The 16,113-nt window shown below is 31.5% G+C and overlaps 1 protein-coding gene across 2 annotated transcripts in view; it reads left to right on the top strand.

The window, feature by feature from the left end:
* The window catches only part of LOC132743187 (uncharacterized), a 33,230-nt gene extending 18,125 nt beyond the window's left edge, over positions 1–15,105 (top strand). The window contains exons 3-6 of one of the 2 annotated variants that reach the window (XM_060731715.1): positions 512–670; positions 1,540–1,707; positions 5,691–5,760; positions 8,874–15,105. In XM_060731715.1, coding sequence (XP_060587698.1) covers positions 512–670; positions 1,540–1,707; positions 5,691–5,760; positions 8,874–12,094 — 3,618 coding nt within the window. In that variant the 3' untranslated portion in view covers positions 12,095–15,105. The remainder of the gene's footprint in view (positions 1–511; positions 671–1,539; positions 1,708–5,690; positions 5,761–8,873) is intronic. The other variant, XM_060731716.1, reaches the window with a different exon arrangement.
* Positions 15,106–16,113: the final 1,008 nt, after the last annotated feature.

Below are 16,113 nucleotides of genomic sequence, written 5' to 3'. Positions count from 1 at the left end.
TGTTTCAAAGGTCAAGGTCACAGGGGATTTACTATAATAAGCTTGTATGCTTAGATGCTTAAGAATGCATGTCCATAGTATATTGATTTTGACATCATATGTCAAGGTAGTAATGCACTAGCTTTCGACCCTCAGATTAAGCAGGGAGGTTGTCTTTGAGCTCTTATTGACCACTGTTGATTCTGACAAACGATATGTGGGTGTATTTAGGCCATGACAGTGGCAGTTCTAGTTTAAGTTTGATTAAAGAATTTCAACATCTTGAATTCTGGCATATTTTTTTCCAAAATGATAAACTTCACAATTACTTTCTTCCAAAATTGAAAAAAAGCAATTATCCAAAATGTCCCATGTGGCATTTTTCTAAAATAATGGAAATAGGCCTAGTATAATTAATGATTGAATCTTATATGTAGGTAAGTACCTTAACAATTTTCAACAAAATTTTGATTGCTTAACACTGTATATTTATGTATATGACAATATTGAACCTGTGTTTTCTAATTAATAGGTACGTCAGTATAGAAATGAATTTTTTCACTCAAGCAGTATGGAATTAGAAGAAAGTGAGGCAAATTCTTTCATTGAAGATATGATAGCAGTTCTACAAGATGGTAAAGAGCTATTGCAACGATCCGATGCCCAGATAGCTGTGAAGAAACTCCAAGATGTAAGTGTAAATAATAAATTATGATTGTTTGAAATCTTGATAGAGTCAACTTATAACGATTTGAGATAATAAACCTCTACGTGTTGCGTACTGTTAAGGTAACAGAGTTTGAAGTGGTAAATTATAGTCAAATTAAAAAAAAATCCTTTAAGTTAATTGATAAAGTGTCATAAAATACATATGTACCTATAACTTGTTTAATTATTGCAAGTATAGTATAAGTTAAGAAATCAGGAACTTCTAAAATCCGAAAACGTCTGATATCCAAACACTTTATCAGGGTCCCGAAATTCTATTTAATTCATACCTTTGACTTTCAGGATTTCTTAATTCTGAATTCCAAACCCTTTTTTGAAAATTTACTTCCAAAATTCGAAAGTTAAAAAATGTTGTCAAGGATTAACATTCTTTAAGTGAGTAATACAACCTTGAAAACGTTTGTATTTTCCAATAATCTGTGACTTATATAATTCATACCTCTGAATCATCAGACTTGTAAATTGTGAAGTCTAAACGATTTTGCAAAATGTAAGTATCTTCAAATTAGCAGTGATCATATATCTTGACCCCTATTATAACCTCAACATGTCAAGCATGTCAAACCGTTGATTTAAGTATGCAATTAAGAAACTAAGAAGTATTATAAAAATTTCGAAAATCTCTAAAATCCCACACGTTACACTGAAAAAGATAAAAAGAAAGTAAGAAAAAAGTAATGTCTGAGAATCAGGTTTGTATATACGGCACATCCTGCCTTAAAAGTCGACTTTGAAAACACACAAAAAAGTATGAGAGTTAAAATGAAAAAGTAAATGAGGAAATGATATTTTATGAAAGAAAATGTATTAAAACTGATTTCTTTTAATCAGCTGAAAAATAAAGACTTCATTATTACGACTAAAAGCTTTGAAGAAATTATGAGACAAATCAAGGAAGAAATGGTTAAAGTTCAGAAATCGACAGAAAATGCTCCAACTAAAGAGGAATATGAAAAGCTCAAAAACAAACTTGAAATACAGATTTCCAACTTAAAAGAGGTAAAACTTGAATTTTCATTTTTTTGTTTCTGGTTAAAATACTGGTACAGGTATTACTTACAGCCATGGTTTTAAGAGAACTATTGTTTAAATAGAAGACCAGCATTATTAGCTTCTCATGGGTTAGCAAGCTTTGTGTTTTCATGATGCCAGTTGTTACAAGGGATGATTAAAATTTAATTGGACTAAATAGTAAATTAATTACCTATTGAATGCATTTATATTAAAACACACAGAACATAAATTTGAATATATTCCGTACAAGATATCATTAGAAATATAAATGTCATGCTGTTAAAAAGCATGTATAGCGATCCGACGTATGGTATAACGTAAAATTTGATGTAAACGACGACTCAAGTGTATTGTATTATATTTGGAGCAATGTTCGCGTTCTCGAAGTAGGCACATGTATCCTCCATAGATATTTGATGTTAGCAAAATCACTGCCTATATACTCTTAAGATTTGAACCATCTGATAATCTGTTTGATTTTAAGATTTTTGAAGTCAGTTTTGACTGTAAGAAACTAGTGACTTATTTTTGAGACAAGCTTGTTTTCCAGATATCAGATTTTTAGAGTATATCTCTTTAAAATTAAGTATCATACTATAATGTTAATAATAAAAGTGTTTTCATAATGGCCTTGTTATTGGACTGAAGACTATCATATCAGCCTGAGGCCAAAGGCCAATAACAAGGCATTTATGAAAACACTTAATTATTGACAATTTTATTTATTAACTACACATAATCTAAAAAGGTTAAAGTGTATAAAGCTTTATATCTGATGCAATAATTAATATTTGATTTTCAAAAAAGTATACTTTCAAAATGTTTGTATGAAATAAAAATGGCCATAAATTGCTTTATAGCGAGTGGCGCATGCATAAATCATTGCTAAACGGATAAAACCCTACTTAAAATAGCAAATATTTTGTTCCGGTACATTTTATTCTTTTTACGTATATTCTTCATGTGTATTAAATAACAGAGACATTCTTTCTTGCATAGCAGACTGGCGTTTCCGTGAGTTTTACCCATGCCGGAAATTTCATCTGGCATGGGGGTGCCAGATGAGTCGCGTGCCAAACAACAACGTCATTTTAGCGCACTTTATGAATGAACCGCGTTAAAATGACGTCGTTTTAGAAGGAAAATATGTGCTTAGGATGACGTCATTTCGCCGTTGTTATTTAAGTTGTAAGTTCATACGCTATTGTAAGAAAATAGTTATGGATGAAATTACTTTAATTTTCATGAACATATATCATATTGAGGTAAACCATTTTAAATATGAAATAATATGGCAGAATATGCAAGAAAAAATATCTTTCATATGTTTGCGGTTCGGATCGGAATATCCGTCCCTCGGGAACCCGCCCATGGTCGGTAACTCGGCAAGCCTCGTAACCGCCCAATGGGCGGGTCCCCTCGGGACGGATATTCCGGTCCGAACCGCAACATATGACAGATATTATTAATGTTACAATGTTTTCGGGAATCAACCAAATAATAATGGAACAAATATAACTGTTGACAAATTTTATAGAAATATTTCATGAGATATAGACTTATACCATTTAAGTACTTAGTGAATAAAAAATAACTTATGCAAAATTCCATTATTGTGAGGTATTGCAAATGAGATTCTTGTTTTAAAATGTCTCGGAAACCTTCCTTGCAGGAATTCAAATTGGCGACTTTTTTCACATAGAGGCAGATTCATGATGGTCGAGCTGGAGGGTCAATCAAAATTATCCAATCTCATAATAGCCAAGATTTCTCACAAAGACCGTACTTTTTGCATAATGACATTGTTTAATGTTCATTCTGTCGTGGTGACCTTCATATTAGCCTTACATTTGAAGTGAAAACGTGCTTAATATTGAAAAGTTATTTAATGACGTTTTGTAATTGTCTGGATGACGATAAATACTTTCTGTATTTGTGGAAAATTTTGTCCTCTGAACTGTGTTGAAAACTAACACCTGTAATAAATTATGTCATAGAAAATAATTTTGCTGAATGACTATGCAGAATACATACAAAAAATAAGATAAAACAACTCAGAACAGAATTTTAATTATGAAAATAAATAGTAATTACATTTTTTTTCTCCAAATATCAAGTTTGAGCGTAATATATACTTTAAGAAAATAGTAAATACTGGTCTAGATCAAAAATGAGAAGGCCCTTATTGTTCAAGCTCAAGTTAAAATCTATAAACGGCCATTAAATGTATGTTATAATTACTCAAATTACAATTTTTAGGCCAACAAATAACTACAAATATCAAAGCCAAAGCACTTTTTTAGTTTCTTACTATGTTGATACGAAAAATGATTCTGTGGTCACAGGTCGTTACATTGTCCTTAACCAAAAAAAAAGATGAAAGAATTCCGTAGTAAATTGAAAGAAGGTATATTATGTTGGCGGAAAGCAAGCTGTGTGTTTTCAGAGAAGCAATAAATTAAAATTAGAACATATCAAAATGTCATTTCGATTACTTTCAAGTACTATTGTATTTGATGAAAGATTTTGAAATATATGTAAGTTATTAGTATATTTTTGTCTTCTGGAGGCGTGCTGCTTAAAATTTCGTAAGAAGAAAAATTAGAAAAAAGGTCTAAGCGATTGACGCCACAAAAGTCCTTGACAAATTCTTCGTCTGCCTCTTCCTTCATTTTCTGCAATCTCTCCATTACCCATACGATGGACGTCACCAGCATCCTCAATCAATTATTGGTCTTGTTCCCAAAATACTGAGAAAAAAAACCCTAAAACTCTCTTTTACATTTTCTTGATCAACTAAGTTTGCTAATCAAAAATTAGGTCACAGAACATTTCCATGTATAGTAAGTATATTTTTGTAAGTTAAATACAGTGTGACAAACTTTTATCATTGACCGAATTTCAATTAGTTCTGACAACGTTAGTTTTAACGCAAGTATTAATTTAAAAAATATGTTTTTTTTGTAAATTCTGATTGCATCGGCAAATTTAGTTTAAATGTTGTAATAGATATGAGGCATGACGTTTTAGTGTATTTATAAAATCTAAATAGTGTACCATAACCATATCATAAAGTGCCTTTCATCAGAACAGAATATTCACCCTGCACCTAGTTTGCGTAACCATGGTAAATTTACTGTCAAGCAATTTGCGTTATCAGATAAGAAATTGCAATAATAATAAAAGTCATGTTGACCTTAAGTTTGACATTGACCGTAAAGTGGCACTGACTGCCTTAGTCAAGGATTTATATTATGCCTAAATTACATTAACATTGTTATAAATGGTAATACACAGTTTTTATTCACACTAGAACAAATTAACACTTGTGACACGCCAGCTTGTTGAATAATTTATTTTATAACTTTGATCTGTAACTGAGCTTGATTGTATCATGGCTGTTATACGTGGTTTGTCAACCAACCTTTCTTAAAAGTTTGACTAAATTGTACAGATATTATTCTTGGGTTATTTCAAATGACCTTAATTATGACTTTTCTAGCCATTGATCTCTGGTGAGTGACCAAATACCATATTATTTTCTAGTGCCTAATTTTGCTGATTAAGCTCAAATGCAAAATCTGAAAACATAATTAAAGACCACTGCAAATAATAAATTTAAAATAAAATGGGCGTATCAATTGGTAAAAGGTAGCATAAAAAGTATGGACTATAGACTGTTTGAATATTATTTTTTATTGTCCCTCAATTCAAATATGTTATGGAAAAATTAGATACTCTTTAGTAAAATTATGTATGATTGCACCAAAAATGTAGTGATGAAGAATTCCTCCATTGCAATAACATTGAATTTTCAATGAAGGAAAGTTAATTTGATGTTTTTGATATACATTGGAACACTGTATGTTAAACAAATTGACTGAACATACCAATATGACTTTATTCAGTAAATAATTTTGAAATATCCGAATAAAACAAATTTATTTGTATTATATTCTATATTGTAGGAGATAAAAAGACTTACAGAAGAAGATTCTCCCCAACAAAAACAGTTGGAATATGAAAAGGCTAAATCAGGTATGTTATATAGAATACGAAAAGGTATATTTAGGTATGTTAATATATAGAATATGAAGAGAGTAAATTGGTGTGTTATATAGAATATGAAAAGTCTAAATAAGGTATATTACTTAAAACGTGAAAAGGCTTAATAAATTTAGCATGGTTTGAGGCATTTTAAAGTAGCTTGGCACAAATTATCACGTCTAAGACCCATGTCCCTACCTCAAAGTCCAAGGTCACACACGCATTTTACAGTTTCACATTAACACAATTAAAGTTTTTGGGTACACTCATTCGTGTCCGGACCATAACTTTGTCATGCATTAAAAGGTTCTGAAATAAATTTAAAATAACTTAGCATAAATGTTTACCACATCAATGCGATGTATCACGTCCAAGATCAACGTCCCTACCTCAACGGTCAGGGTCACACTAACATTTGGAAGTTTCAAATTATAATAATAAAAGTTTATAGGTACACACATTCGTGTCCGGACTTTAAATTTGTCATGCATCGGATGACTTTAAAATGACTTGGCATAAATGTCTACCACATCAAGACGACGTGTCGCGTCTAAGAACTCCAAGGTAAAGGTCACACTTGTAGTTAAAAGGTACTGATTCTCCCAAGAACAGTTTAAAGGTACACATTCATGTCCGGACTATTACTTTGTTATGCATCGGAAGATTTTTAAATAGCTTGGCACCAATTTCTTTTGCATCAAGACGATGTGTGATGACTAAGGCTTATGTCTGTCTGTCCGTCTCTCCGTCCAAACTTTCACAACATGCGTGTACTGACTGTAACTTTGTCATGCATTGCCATATTTTGTAATAGCTTCGCACCAATGTCTTCAACATCACTACGATATGTTCCGTGCAAGAAACACGTCTCTACCTTAAAGGTTTAGGTCACACTTACAGTTTGAAGGTTCACACTATTAAAAATAGAGTTTATAGGTACACACGTTCGTGTCCGGACTTTAACTTTGTAATGCAACGGAGGATTTTTAAAATAACTTGGCATCAACGTCAAGGTCACACTTAAAACTTGAAGGAAGTACAGAATCCATGCACGGACAGTTACTGTCGTTCATTGAAGGATTTTTAAATAACTTCACTCAATTACTTGGCCCAAGTGTCTACCACATCATGACGACGTGTTGTGTGTAAGGTCACTTTCATAGTTTGAAGGTTTCCGCTCTGATTATCTTAAAAACAATTCTTCACAACGTCTTCTTATTTCAAATACTGATTGGTCATAACTGGTATAGGAGTTCCACTAATATTTTTTGGTAATTAGCACAGGGGCCTTATATATGGAAATGGTTTCCGTTCATTGTCTTGTAAACTATTTATAGCAAAGTCTACATATTTCTTATATTTATTAGTCATATGAAGTACATGACCACTATCAATTAATTGGTCAAAGGTCAATATCACAGGGGCCTTAAATATCAGAATGGTTTCCGCTCATTATCTTTTTAATTATTTATCAAAAAGTATTCATATTTCATATATTGATAAGTCATATGTAGTAAATGACCCTTATCAACTTATGGGTAACAAGTTCAAAGATAAGATCAAGGTCACGGGACATTAACTGTCAGAATGGTTTCAGCTAATTTCTTTGAACATTTTAATCACAAAATCTTTATCTTCACATACTGCTTAGTCATATGTTGTAGATGACCTTACTAATTTATGGGTGACAATATCAAGGGTCAAGGACACCGAAGCATAAAATGTCAGAATGGTGTCCGCCAATTGTCTTGAAAACTATTTATCACTAATTTTCTATATTTCATACATTAATCTGTTATAACTAGTACATTACCCCTTTTAACTTTGGGTTTTTAGGTCAAAGTTCAATATTTAAGGGGACTCAATATCAGAATTATGTCCCCTTATTATCTTTAAAACTACCTGTTATCAAGTCTTTGTTCTTCACATTTTAATTAATCATCACTGAGTCTAGTAGATGACCGCTATTGATTTGATCTCATCAGGTCGAAGATCAAGGTCACAAAAACCTTGAATGTCAAAATGGTTTCCACATTATCTCTTGACACCTATTAATAACAAAGTCTTTTATTTCACATATTGATTTGTCATAACTAGTATATGACTTTTCTGATGTTGAGGTCACTAAGTCAAAAGTCAAGGTCACAGTGGCCTTAAATGGAATGGTTTCTGCTCATTATCTGCAAACTTTCAATCACAGTATTCAAAACTACAATACGACTTTATTGGTTTAAAGGTCACTAGATCAAAGGTCAATATCACAGTCACCTGAAATTAAAAGTGGTTTCCAATTAATCATTTTTAAATGACAAGTCTTACACATTTATGTCATGTTTCTATAACAAAATTACTCATAGTAGGAGTCAATGCTAGAAAGCGGGTCATATGTGGCGTTTAACATTTTTGTTATTCTTAAAGTTTGTCTAGACTACTCGCCATATACCACTAAAGCAATATCAATGAAATGTTCATGATTGATTTGTAGCTCAAGTTTTTGTGCATGATACACAAGTTTTCTGCTCGATTGAGTTTGGCTCAGTCATGGCCCTTTTATAAAAGGTGTTTTTTTGTGTTGTCAGCTACACAGAAGCTTGCCTTGACTTCATCTCAGAAACTACTGGTGCAATTTCATCAATACTTTTCCTGAATGATCAATACTATGTCTAGTTGTGAATCTCATCAAAATGATGGTTCATTGATTTTGAAGAGTCGTGACCCTTTAATGATTTTAATCTTTTAAATCATTCTGGACTACTATTGTTATACAACTAACGCAATTTCAATGGAACTTTAAAGGATTAATTGGTAGCATATTACAAAGGTTTTTAGGTTGACTAATTTTTGGCTGAGGCGTGAGGCGACATATATGATCACTTATCACTCCTGTATAGAATATACAAAATCTAAATCTGGTATATTGTATGCCAGTGACTGATTGTTGTTATAAAATTGCTTCAGTCTGTTCAATGTTTGCTGACTGACTGATCGGATTTTACATTTGAATGAGTCCCTCAGTTCTGTGTTCTATTTCTTTAATATATTTCTGTATTATTTACTCATTGATTTGTTCTCATTTGGATTTCATATTATCATTTTAATTACAGAATGGCGGAAAAAGCTGATAGAATGGTATCACAAAACCCTGCTGCAAGTTCCTACAACACCTTTACAACCAAAAAGTGAAAAATTTAGCTTTAATGAGATTTATATTATACCCAAAATAACAATGGAAATAAAAGGAGAAAAGGGGGCGACAGAGGAGGTGGAGGTTGCAACAATGTCAGATATCTTCACAAAGAATGGAACCCCCCAAAAATCCGTATATGTTCAAGGAGATGCAGGATCAGGAAAAACTAGTTTTTGTAAATATCTGATCAACTGTTGGTGTTTGGCACACAATGAGGCTGATAATGAAAACGAAGATGACAGTAGTAAACCTGAAGATGACAGTGAAAAACATGGAGATGAGGGTAAAAAACTTGGAGGTGTCAACGAAATTGAAGGTGGCAATCAGAAACATAGAGGTGATTACGAAGAACATGAAGCTGGCAATGAAAATGAAGATGGCAGTAAGAAACAAGGAGGTAATAATGAAGGACATGAAAAACATGGAGCTGACAATGAAAATGAAGGTGACATTGTAAATGGAGTGGTCAAGAGGAAACAAAGTAGAGACATTGAAAGCGAAGAAGGAAGTAAGAAACATCGAGGTATTAATGAGAAACAAGGAGATGAAAAACACGTGGGTGACATTAAGAAACATAGAAGTGACAGTGATGACATTCAGGATGAAGATGATGACTTATTATACTCTGACTTCTACAATGATTACTCTGATGGTGACTTGACAGACTCTCAATCTGACAGTGACGACTTTAAATATGACAGCAAAAGTTATGAACTTAAATTCAATGGTGTTTTAGAGATGACAAAATTTGATTTTCTATTTTACATCCCCCTTAGACACCATCAAAACATTGACATTATTGATGAAATGCTTCAAAAACGCTATCAAATGAAAATTTTAAGTACCCTTCTTGAAGAGGAATCCTCTAGGGTGATGATTTTGCTTGATGGCTTAGATGAATGGTCTTCTGAAAATGTCCCAGAACATAGCATATTTAAAGAGTACACAATAGTAACTACTTCACGGCCATGGAAATTACATACATTAATATCAAGTGATGTGATGATTGAACAGTCGCTCAAATTAAAAGGGTTTGATTATAGATGTCAAAGGGAAATGGTAGATAGGACAGTGTCACAATTAAATGTAAAAAGACATGAACATAAAGAAGCTATAGATTGTTTTGAAGTGCTGGAGGAAAAGTCTCTGAAATGTTTAAAGCAGATACCAATTATGCTACAACAATTGATATGTCAATGGTTTGATAGTAAACTTGATAAAACCTCAAGATGTGCCATCTACACCGGTATGTTAGAACTTTTCTTTACATGGAATGACATGAAAACTACAGGAACAAGTACTCGACTTGTGAAGGATTCTCTGAAAATAGATCTTCCTAAATATTTAGCAGATAAAAACATATTAAAATTAAACAGCCATTTCATTTATAATGTGTCACAGTTGGCTTATGAGGCACTATTTAATTGTCCAAAGAACAAATCCTTGACATTTGACATTTGCATGTTTGATGAACTAGACATATCAGATGAAGTAAGAAAAAATTGCTTGAAACTTGGAATAATGAGAGAAGATGAATGTCCAAGTTTATCTGTGTCAGAACCACCAAGCTCATTGTTCTCTTTTATTCACAAATCAATGCAAGAATTTGTGGCTGCAGTGAATATTTGTATCAATTTCAATACAAAAATGGGTTCGTCAGATATTATAGAAAATGTTGGATTAGCGCAAAAGTTTATTTGTGATATTTTTCAGAAATGTTTAACAGTAAATGACATATTAGAACAGTCAAATGTCGTAATTTTGTTATGTGGTCTTGAACCTAGATTAACAACACATGTTTCAAAATACATATATGACACTGTGTCGGAAGACTCTCGTATTCAGGAATACAGGAGATCAGTGAATAGCGAAGACAATACAGAATTTTGTATTTTTGATTCTTATACAAAATTGATTGCTGATATTCAAAAGCTTTTTTTTGAGTCAATGAAAGAATTAAATGCATCATGTAGTGTAGGAAGCTACCCTGTATATTATATAGGAGATGTAGTCATTTCTGGATGGAATCAGTATTGTGATATTGTTTGTTCAAGTATTGATCAGAAACAAATTGCTTTTGACTCTGTTCTGTCTATTTATGTAAATAACATCAACACAGAAAATGTTAAACTCATAAAAAATTTACCAATGTTTCATCATCTTGAAAAAATTGAGATAACAAGTGATAACTATGAAGATGATGATGAATTGCAAAGTATATCAATTTCAAAATGTAATGAACAGATGATTAATGAGATTAACAATTATGTTTCTGAGACAATAAAAGTAAATACTTTCACACTAAAATCTCTATCTCTTGTTAGTGACTATTTCACAGACACATATAGCCAAGCAGGTAAAACACTTTTTAGTTACTTTCCTAGTATGATCAATCTTGTAGCAATAAGAATGAGTCGTATAAAAATGAGTAATGATGATACTACTTCATTTTGTAATTTTCTTGAGAAAACCAGTCATCTTGAACAAATCTATCTTGATGATGTTAAATGTGTGTGTATGAAGCAGCATGAGGTAAATTTATCAAAACATCAACAACTTCAGTACCTTTATTTGTATGATACTGTTAGTGTGATAGATGCTGATACTACTCACCTTGAACTATTTAGATTTAGTGAATTGAAAGATAGTAATTATGAGAAAATATTTGAGATTATTAAAAAATCTTACAAATTAAAAGAACTTGTTTTGCATGGATGTCTTTTCAGTGAATCTCAGTTATATCATATCAACATAACCGAGAGACTAATAACAGTATTACCATTGTTACACAATCTCAGTGAGCTTGAGTTATTGTGTTGTAGGTTAACTGACAGTATAATACAGTCACCTTTAGAAATGAAGAGGTTAAAGAGCATTAAGCTTAATAAAGTAATTATGAGTTTGACAACATGGCAGAAGTTGGTTGATAGTCTTCCCGCTATTCCACATACTGTGGATGTGAGAGCATTGCACTGTATTGAATCAGGAGAAGGTGAGGAGTTAAATGATATGTTAACATTAACATCACCAGAAGGATGGAAGAAATATGATGCCCAACATTATGTAAAAGATAAGGATCTTTTTTTTCATGTAAGCCTTGATACCTGTTATGGCTTTGCATTTTCAACAAAAAAGTGATAAATGATACATATATGTAACACAGTGTTTGAACTAAATGTTTATTTTTCTTTGCAATGAAAAATGGTTTGATTTTTAACATAGTGAGAGATGATACATGCAATTAACAGTTTAGTCTTAAATTAAAAATTATTTCATGTTGAAAGACATAATGAATTAAACTATTGAATTTTTAAAGAATTATTGCCCTTTTTGAAGTTAAAAAATCTGCATTATCCACACTGTGCTGTCGACAACTCTTGTTCTTCATAATGATATAAAAATGTTTAAATGTTTAGAGCTTAAGTCTGCCTGAACATTACACGTAATTGTGTATGTTTGTGATATGTAACCATACATACGTTTTAAACAGTAACTGTTATACTTGTTTGCTTTAAAGGCTCATTAATGGGTTTGTTTTTACCAAGTTTTTGCCCTTTTGCTCATTTAGAAAAATAATAATTGGTTAACCTGAAACGGCAAATTGCAATTGGATATATATTAAGTTCTATCTACATTATCTTTACTAATGGCTTCATAATTACCCTACTTACTTATCAATACAAAGTACATGATATTGCCAAGATATATAACTTTGCCATCCATTTCCCCCAGTTATTTCCCTTTTCATCACTTTAAAAAAGGGCTTTGTATCGTTTACCTATTCCGAAAAGTTGGATTTATCTTTAAAATCTCATAATTACGTCATTTATTTAATGATATCTTTCATATTTGGTAGGTGGATACCTGAAATGGTCCAATAATTATTATGGAGTAAGGGGTCTCTAGGGTCAAGGTCAAAGTCAATGGTGTAAAAAACAAATTTAAACATCTGTGCTCATTCAGCCTTTGTTTTTTAGTTGATGCCATTCATGTTTAGTACAAACTGCAAATGGAGGTTCTCTTCTTTTGAGTTTAGTTAGAGGCCATTTGGGGTCAATGTCAAGGTCTGCAATGTCAAAAATAGATTTTTTACTTTTTACAGGTGAATTAACCTCATTCACTTACAGATGTCTCTTATTTGGTAGAAACATAAAATTGAATCGTCTTCTTCGGATGGAGTTAGCGGTCAGTTGAATCAAGGTCACTAGTGTTAAACATAGATTGTTACACTTGTGCCCGTACAGCTTTTATTTATTTCATATATGATAGGAAAATCACAAGCATGGTATTCTTCCTTTTGATTGAGTTAGGGGTCAGTGTGACAAGGTCAAGGATGCCAACAATAAATTTATACTAGTTTGCTTTTACAGCCTTTACTTTTTGATTTATGTTTTTTATATTTGGTAGGATGATTACATGCATGGTCTTCTTCCACTAAGTCGAGTTTGGGGTCAGATGGGTCTAGGTCATCAGTGCTAAAAAGTATTTTTTTTTGCTTTTGTCTCTATAGCTTTTATTTATGGACAGATGTATTTCACATTTGATTGGAAGATAGCTTGCATGTTATCATTCCTTTCAATTGAATGAAGAGTCAGTGTGTCAAGAACACCAACAATTGTTTTCTACGCACTTGCTAAAACAGCCTTTTTACTGATATAATTCTCATATTTAAAAAGATGATATCTTGCATCCTTTTATTGAGTTAGGGGTCAGTTGGGTCAAGGTCACCAGTGCTAAAAATAGATTTTTACACTTTTGCCCATATCGTCATTATTTATTGACAGATGCCTTTCATATTATTATTTATTGACATATGCCTTTCATATTTGGTAGGAAGATATCATGCATAGTTTTTGGATTGAGTTAGGGGTCAGTGGGTCAAAGTCGATTGGGCCAAAGATAATATTTTGTACATTGGCTTATAAAGCCTTTATTTCTAGCCTGAAGTTTTTCATTTTTAAAAGGAACATACTTTTGAAAGGCCAGTGCTAGGAATCACAAAGTCAATGCCACTTGTAATGACAATAGAATTTCTACACTTTTTTTATAAAGCCTTTGTATTTTTTACCAAGATCTCTTATTTACAAGGAACATACCAAAGGTGGTCCTTAAAGTTCGGATTGAGTTTGGGGCAGCTGGGTTCAAGGTTAAGTATTGCATTCACATGTAAAGATAATAGTTTTAATAAAGATAAATATTTTTCAACTTCATCACATGTCATTGCCATAGACTTGCCAACTGATATCTTTCACAATTACAAAACGCCATGATTCTGTCAAGTGATATAACTGTGTTTACATTTTTGGCAATATTCCGTCCTCAACTGAGTGAATGGAAAAAGTATTTTTGAAATATTGTTACTGACACAAATCTGAGCCGGGAGGCATTTATGTTTAACAAACTACTTTTTATGTTAAGATACGTTTTTTCTTATGAGCACATGCATCAAACATGTTTGTTTGTGACGTTGAATATAGATTATATAATTCTAGTACATTTGTAAACATATAATTTACATGTACATGATAACAAATCTATATTGGCCATAATTCATGCTAAAACAATTTATATGAAGTTAATATAAGTTCTGCTGAAATATATTATGTCAATTGTACATATATATCTATATTATACATGATTGTTTAAAATCTAAAATTTTCATTGAAAACATTATTCATTATATGTTATTATGTTAGCATAAATAATAACTTGTCTCAATCTTGAAACATGCTCAATCCTTTTCACTATATATGAAACTTTGTTTGTTGAAATTAATTAGTTTAACTAAAGAATTGGAAGGTAATAAATTACACAAGATTTTTGGCATTGGTTGACTAACATTTACACTTATAACATGTCTGAAACACTATGAATTTTGTTAGGTTGAAAAGTTGAACTTTTATTAGAATAGAGGCCTATCTTCATGAAATTTATCAAACAATTGTGGCATGTATATCAGTATAGAGAAATGTTAACAAAATGTAGCCAATGTATAACCTTTATATCTTGTCATAGAAACTTTATATAGACCATTGTTATTCTACCGGTTTGTTACGTTATAATTATTATGTTATAAATGTAATACTTTTAAAAGAAGTAAAAAAATCATTTTTTGATCATTTTTGATAACATGAATGTGTGAATTTTCTTAATAAAAAATGTACATAATTAATGTGTGTATTATTTGCCCCCCACCACCCTCTTCTTTTAATACTAGTTGAGGCTATTAAAAATTATTTTAATTTCACTTTCCACTATTTTCTTATTAAACAAAGACTAAGCTATCAGTGCATAAATAATGCTATGTACAATATATGTTCTGTACTAGGAATGATACATTGAGTCGTGGAATAACGTGTAAGATAAAACACAAAGGGCGCAATGGAACTGCAACAGGATCTATTTCCATATTAAACATATACAAGTGTGCCAAATGCATACTCAAGGTGTACGCTTTCACCCATCATATATGACGTCACATAATTACGACATGTTATAGATTATACCTTTGGTAACGAAATTGTTACTGCACGTTTATACACATTCATGTCGAACGGAGTTTAAAGAAAATAGTTATATTTAAGTGAGACTAATCATACAGTTATATGAATCCTCTTTGTGTGTGCAATTTCCCTTATTCATAATTATAATTCGGATGGCATTACTTTTTTAGATGTAGCAGCTATAAAAGAACCTTTTTGTCATTGGACAAATTAGTATATATAAATTGTAAATTTGAATAGAATATTATATTCATTATCATATAACCAAATATAGCTCCAAGCTCTATTTTAATGATTTTGGATATGTTTAAACTTCCACATATTCCAAACTTTGACGTTAACTGAAATTTGTCCGTAATGGGATCCGCAATATCTAATTTAAGTAAACGAGCGTTTTTTTATAAATACAACATTCAGCAGTTCAGACGCACTAATGATTTTTCTGTCATGATGCATTATTATATAGTTTACATATAATATACCAGAATGTGTTAAGACATAAATATTGCGGTAAATACATATCAGTTATATGATATATAATGAGTGAATGTTATATATAAATACCAGTTATATGATATATATAAGTAATTGTTATACATAAATACCAGATTTATTATATATAGGACAAGAGGATGGTTCATATAAATACCATTG

The sequence above is a fragment of the Ruditapes philippinarum genome, unplaced genomic scaffold (assembly GCF_026571515.1).
Source record: "Ruditapes philippinarum isolate M1 unplaced genomic scaffold, ASM2657151v2 ctg1217_1_1_1_1, whole genome shotgun sequence".
NCBI lineage: Eukaryota > Metazoa > Mollusca > Bivalvia > Venerida > Veneridae > Ruditapes > Ruditapes philippinarum.
The sequence above is the reverse complement of the archived record's forward strand: the minus strand, read 5'-3'. Positions and strand labels throughout refer to the sequence as shown.